The following is a 6743-nucleotide window of genomic DNA, read 5'->3' as shown; positions in this document are numbered from 1 at the left end:
CCAATCAGCATCACTAAAACCATGTATATCTAGTAACCCCTTTTGAAAAAGAATACCATAATCCACAGTTGATTTGATGTATCTCAATATTTTTTAGCAGCAACTAAATGAGCAGTAGTAGGAGACCGCATGAACTGACATACCTGGTTAATTGCATAACTTATCTCAGGCATTGTCCAAGTAAGATATTGTAGAGCTCCTACAAGAGACCTGTAAGTGGTTGGATCATCCAAAATATCCCCATCACTAGCAGAAAGCTTAGTACCAACACAAACCGGAGAGGCATAGGGCTTGACTCCTAACATATCGTACTTTTTTAAAAGATCCAAAGCATATTTTGTCTGAGATAAGAAGATACTTGAATAATTTCTTTTAACCTTAGGCCTAGAAAATAGTGCAGATCACCCACATCTTTGATTGGAAAGTGTGATTGAAGTTTCTTAATAAGGTCAGAGCAATAAGATGATGAATTTCCAGTAATAAGAATATCATCAACATAAACAAGAATCATTGTAATCCTAGAGCCAATCTTCTGAACAAACAAAGATGAGTCTGCAGTGGAGGCAATAAAGTTGTATGAAAGAAAAACATTCTTAAGTTTCTCATACCAGGCCCCAGGTGCCTGTTTAAGACCATATAAAGATTTGTGCATCTTGCAAACCTTGTGGATTAGCAGGGTCAACAAAACCTGGTGGTTGTATCATATAAAATTCCTCTTGCAAATCACCATGGAGAAAAGCATTACTAACATCCAACTGGATGATTTTCCAGTTAAATTAAACAGCTAGAGAAAGAAGAACTCTAACAGTAGTTGCCTTTGCTACATGATTGAATGTCTCATCATAGTCCAGACCAGCCTGCTGATGAAAACCCTTTGCCACTAGTCTAGCTTTGTACTTGTCAATTGTGTCATCAGGATTTTGTTTGATCCTAAAGACCCATTTGCAGCCAACCAAGTTCTGTGATGGATCAGGATCAACCAAATACCAAGTGCCTGCATTTTGTGATGCACTATGCTCATTGACTAGAGCAACACACCACTTAGGATTCTTTTTAGCCTGAGAAATGCAAGTTGGAAAAATAGGTGGATTAGATGAAACTATAGATGCAGATAAGGCATACTTAGTACAATATGCTTTTGGCTTCTTAATCCCCAGTTTGCCCCTAGTAACCATATTGTGTTGATTAATGACAACTGATGGAGCAGCGGATGAATTAACTGGTAAATCTGAAGAAGAAAATGAACTGGAAGAAGGATTTGTACCAGAAGTAGTTGCATTAGGGTATATAGAAGAAACAGCAACATCAGAGGGTGCAGAAGTAGTTGCAGAATATGGAGCAGTAGCTGTAGAAACCGGTAGTGCATCTGACAACGTAGTTGGAGTAGAGCATAAAGTAGAGTGGAATGCTTCTGGAACATGATATAAAGGTGTGGATCTCAAAGGGTATGATTTTTCATCAAATACAACATGTATTGATATATAAACCTTGCCAGATGATGGATGAAGACACCTATATCCCTTATGTTGTAGGCTATAACCAATAAAAATGCACTATAAGCTTCTAGGTTCTAGTTTATGACTAGTCTAAGGTTTTAGCCAAGGGTAGCACAAGCATCCAAATGATTTTAAAAAGTGGTAATCTGGAGGTTTGTTAAAAAGAACTTCATAAGGAGATTTGAAACCAATAGACTTAGTTGGCAGTTTGTTGATTGTATAATTGGCAGTATTGAAAGCATCAACCCAATGTGAGTCAGATAATCCAGACTGAATGAGATGAGTTCTACCAACCTCAACTATATGCTTGTGTTTAACTTATGTAACTCCATTTTGTTGTGGGGTATGTGGACAACATAATTCATGAGTTATACCATATAAGGATAGAAAAGACTGTAATTCATTATGTAAAAATTCACCACCACCATCTGTTCTAATAATACAAATTGGAACACCAAAAATATTTTCGACTTGAGATTTATATTGAAAGAATACAGTCTTGAAATCTGATTTATCATAAAGTGGAAAAATCCAACAGTACTTGGAGTAATCATCAATAATATTGACATGGTACCTAAAACCATTGATTGAAGGTACATGACTTGGACCCCAAATATCTAGATGAAGTAATTGTAATGGTTTAGTACTACAATGGGATGAAGATGAAAAAGGAAGTCTACGACTTCTACCAAGTTGACATTCATGACAAAAATTGGTGTTTTTATTATTGATGATAAAGAAAGAACTCTTGAAACATGTTGCATTGCTTTGAAGGAAGAATGACCAAGCCTTTTATGCCAGATATCTGCAGAGATGGATGATGTACTTGAAAAAGCATGATTACTTGAAGGTCCAGAAGTTGTTGGTGTACTTGAATTGGTGAAATGAAGAGGATATAACCCATTACTGTGAGGGCCATGTAAAGTAGTCTTCCCAGAGAAGAGATCCTTCACAGTAAAACCAACAGGATCAAATGTGATTGAACATTTATTATCTGAAGTGAATCTATGTACTGTCAATAAATTGGCAGAAGCTTGAGGAACATGAAGAACATTGTTCAAAGAAAACAATTGTGTAGGAGTATACTTTAAAGCAGAACTAATATGTGAAATTTTCATACCTTCTCCATTAGCAGTATGGATTTCCTCAGATCCCAGAAAAGGATTAGAAGTAGTCAATTCAGTTTCATCAGCAGTAATATAATTATTTGCTCCTGTGTCTGCATACTAAGGGTTTTCTCCAAAGATATTTGCAGAAGCCAACATAGCAGTAAGATGATATGGAGTTTTGTTGTTTTGATAAGCAAAGTTCATTCGATTTCGACAAGATAAGGCATCACGGCCAGGTTTTATGCAAATTTGAAAGACAACAACATCTGAGGGTAAAGATGATGAAGTAGTTGGATTTGTTGGCAAATGTGATAGATGTGGTGGTGGCACAGACGCATATGAGTATGGATAAGGTGCAGGAGAAGGTCTTGGGTGAGATTGAAAATGACTCCTATAATATGATTGAAAAGAGGAGTTTGAATAGTTACCTCTACCACGACCACGAGAACTAGAAGCATGAGAATTACGCATAGATGCTTGAAAAGATGCAAAGACCTTTGGATTAGCTTCAGAAAGTAGAGCTGAAGATCTGTTCCGAACTGAGATTTCTTCAGAGAGAAGCAAATTATGAAGTTATCTAGAGCTCACTGGTGGATACCTAATTCTAATGGAGGTACTAAATTCTTGATAATCTTGACCAATTCCATTTAGAATTTGCACAACAATTTCATCGTCTGAGACCGGAGAACCAGATGCAGCCAATTGATCGTTGATTTTCTTAATCTCCCCTAAGTAAGTAGACATTGAGCCAGATCCAAGCTTCAATGATTCTAATTTTGTGCGTAGTTGAATGGAGTGAGTTGTAGAACTTCTTGCAAATCGTAATTCAATATTATCCCATAATTCTCTTGCAGAAGAAGCTCCAACAACATAGGGAAGAACTGAATCAGAAATGGTGGATTGGATCCATATAATGAGAGTGTTATCATCTTCAAGCCAGTTGTTATAAGAAGGATTAATAACATCTCGATCATCACCATCGATCCATTCTTGCAGGTATTTATGTGGACATGGTGTAATGCCATCAATAAAACCTAAAAATTTGTATTTCTTCAATAAAGGAAGTACACTCTTCCAGATGAGAAAATTGTCTTCTAAAAATTTGAAGTGAATGATATGAGAGATGTGGTTAAGAGGAATTTGTGAGATTCGAGAATCATAGTGGTTGTACGGCATTAGAGATCAAGAAAGCAAAGAAAATGATGATGATGAAATTAGATCTAAGATCGTAGAAGAGCAGCGGAAGAATGATCTTACCATACGAATGATACCATATTAGAATATGATTCTTGAATTATCAAGAACATTCAATCGAAGAGGAAGATTAATTACAGAAGAATTGAAAAACAGAAAAAATATCCGTGTAATGTTATTACAGAACTTAGAGAAAGACCCTAGTATTTATTGTTTGTACAGACAGCTAATAAAGTCCTAACCAATAATGTAACTGAGAGTAAGAGCCAATGAGAGCACAACACGTGGTGAGAGACAGCTGTAGTATTCTGTTAATAACCGAAAGAGAGAGACACAAGGTTAAGCAAACACATTGCTATTAGGTTTTAAACTCCCGCCTATATTCTATACCTTACATGGCATTCAATTCTATTGTTATTTCACATTTTGTACGGTAATTATGGATGCTGAGGAAATTCCATTCGAAAAAGAAAAAAGAAAAGAAAGGGTACAAATCGAGTATGAAAGCAGCCTAGATAGAGAACTGGATTACAACAGCGGTCAGAGATAAAAATTCCCGACGTATGTAGCGAAACTTGACGGTAGGGGCTGAACACTACGACTCCTCGGACATGCCCGACTAAAACTTGTGGAATGGAAAGTGACACCGGCCGACCTTGTCAAAAATGTTGAATTTTGGAACGTTAGGTGAATCTAATCAATGTGACCCGACCTGTATTAATATACAAATCTCACACTGAAATGGACATTCAGAAAAGCATTAGTTAAAGAACAAAAAAAAAAAAAGAAGCTTTTATGATCATTTAGCGTGAATCTATGATGGAAACACCAAAATCATTAACTCTAGGAAGTTCATTATTAGTACCCTGCGTTCAGGAATTAGCCAAACAAACTCTAACAGAAATCCCACCTCGATACATACGCACCGATGGCGATGAGGACTGTTCAGGTATCGTCACCGCGGCTTCTGTGACATGCCAAAACATTCCTGTAATCGATTTACAGAATTTGCTATCCCCTGAACAATCAGTCGGTGATTTGGAATTGGAGAAACTTCATTCTGCATGTAAACAGTGGGGTTTCTTTCAAGTGCTGGACGTTTTCCAGATTCGAATTCTTCTGTAATTTTTTCTTTTTGTTTGTTTGATTGATTCATTTTACATGCATATATTTCAGTTGGTAAACCACGGAGTGAGCAGTTCCTTGGTAGAAAAAGAGAAATCAGAGGTATACGATCTTTTCAATCTTCCAATGGAAGAAAAGAAGAGATATTGGCAACAAGAAGAAGAGGTTGAAGGATTCGGACAAGCCTTCGTTGTATCAGAAGAACAAAAACTTGATTGGGCAGATACATTTTTCATGACTACTCTTCCTCACAGTGCAAGAAAACCTCACCTAATTCCAAAGCTTCCTCATCCTCTCAAGTATAATCACTATTTCTCTCCCTAGTTAGCACTTAGCAGTATGATCTTATCTTATTTTTCGCAAAAGAAGGAAAAAAAGGAAAAAGTCATAGCTAGAACAAGCATAACTATGTCTATTTACATGTGCAGAGATACTTTAGAATCGTATTCGTTCCAGTTAAAAATCCTAGCCATGAAGATCTTAGGACGGATGGCCAAAGCATTAGAAATTGAGAGCAACTTCATGAGCGAGTTGTTTGAAAATGGGATGCAGAACATGAGAATGAATTATTATCCACCTTGTCCTCAACCCGAGCGCGTCATCGGCCTCACATCGCATTCAGACGGCGTTGGTTTAACGATCCTCCTTCAGCTTAATGAAGTGGAAGGTCTGCAAATAAAAAAGGAAGATAAATGGGTTTCTGTCAAACCATTACCAAATGCTTTTATTATCAACATTGGAGATATTTTGGAGGTAAAATGTTCATCTATAACTAGCTTTAAATTGTGTGATTGTACATCCCTGATACACACACGCCTTCAAATTAAATGGTTTGCACTTAATTTTGCAGATAGTGACTAACGGGATCTATCCTAGCGTGGACCATCGAGCAACTATCAATTCTATGAAGGAGAGGCTATCTGTTGCAACGTTTTACAGCCCTAACCCAGAAGGAGAAATAAGACCCGCGGCTGATTTGATTACTTCACAAACACCTGCATTGTTCAGAAGTGTTGGGGTGACGGAATACTTCAAGGGTCTGTTTACCCAAAAGCTGGACGGGAAAAAGTACTTCGACGAAATGAGGATTCATCCACAACCACAGGAGAATAAATAATTAGTAGTGCGCAATTACATTATGACCGTAGTGGGTGTATCTTGTGAAAGCAGTATAGTCAGTGGAGACATATATATATAGATATAAGTAGATATTGGATCATCCCACTCCGCTCACTAAATTTAAATATTCATTGTTTTCTTTACAAAAGAAAAAAAAGAAGAAATGATAAAGTAACCGCACAAAGGGAGATAATGAAAGTTATAGATAACGGAAAATGAGTCATTTGTCCAAATATTTTTAAATCACGGTTCAAATGGACGAGTAAAAATATTTGGGTAAATGGCCAAAAAAAAATAGTAAGGATGAAACTGGATTCATCCTATCTTAAATTTAAAAAATAACAAGGATGAAATTGGATACATCCCGTGTAAATTAAAAATAAGAAAAAATATTTGAAAATGGGAACGATGAAACTGGTTACATCCTGCCTATTTTTACATTTTTGTCCATTTAAACAGTGTCAAAATCTAACTGTCAATTTCACCCAGGAATTGTTGATTTTGGTCTTTTTAACCAATTTTGTGTATAGATAAATGATTCGAGAGTGAGACTGTGAGAGAGTGAATATATTCTGACAGATTCATGGTTCATTCGTAGTGATAATCATGGAGACACCAAAACACATGAACTTCGGTGGGTTATTGCGTACCTAGTGTTCAGGAATTGGCTAAACAAATAGTTACGGAGATCCCATATCGA

General features: G+C 36.6%; 1 protein-coding gene across 2 annotated transcripts; it reads left to right on the top strand.

The window, feature by feature from the left end:
- The first annotated feature begins 4555 nt into the window (after positions 1-4555).
- LOC113286352 (protein SRG1-like) lies at positions 4556-6411 on the top strand. 2 transcript variants are annotated; one of them, XM_026534989.1, is made up of 4 exons: positions 4556-4888; positions 4976-5223; positions 5353-5677; positions 5775-6411. In XM_026534989.1, the coding sequence occupies exons 1-4, from the start codon at positions 4616-4618 to the stop codon at positions 6039-6041; spliced, it is 1113 nt and encodes a 370-aa protein (XP_026390774.1). In that variant the 5' UTR covers positions 4556-4615; the 3' UTR covers positions 6042-6411. The 2 variants fall into 2 exon arrangements, with proteins under 2 accessions (XP_026390774.1, XP_026390775.1); XM_026534990.1 differs by having other exon boundaries at positions 4674-4748.
- Positions 6412-6743: the final 332 nt, after the last annotated feature.

Source organism: Papaver somniferum, chromosome 6 (assembly GCF_003573695.1).
Source record: "Papaver somniferum cultivar HN1 chromosome 6, ASM357369v1, whole genome shotgun sequence".
Taxonomy (NCBI): domain Eukaryota; kingdom Viridiplantae; phylum Streptophyta; class Magnoliopsida; order Ranunculales; family Papaveraceae; genus Papaver; species Papaver somniferum.
This window is presented reverse-complemented; position numbering and strand designations above follow the sequence as displayed.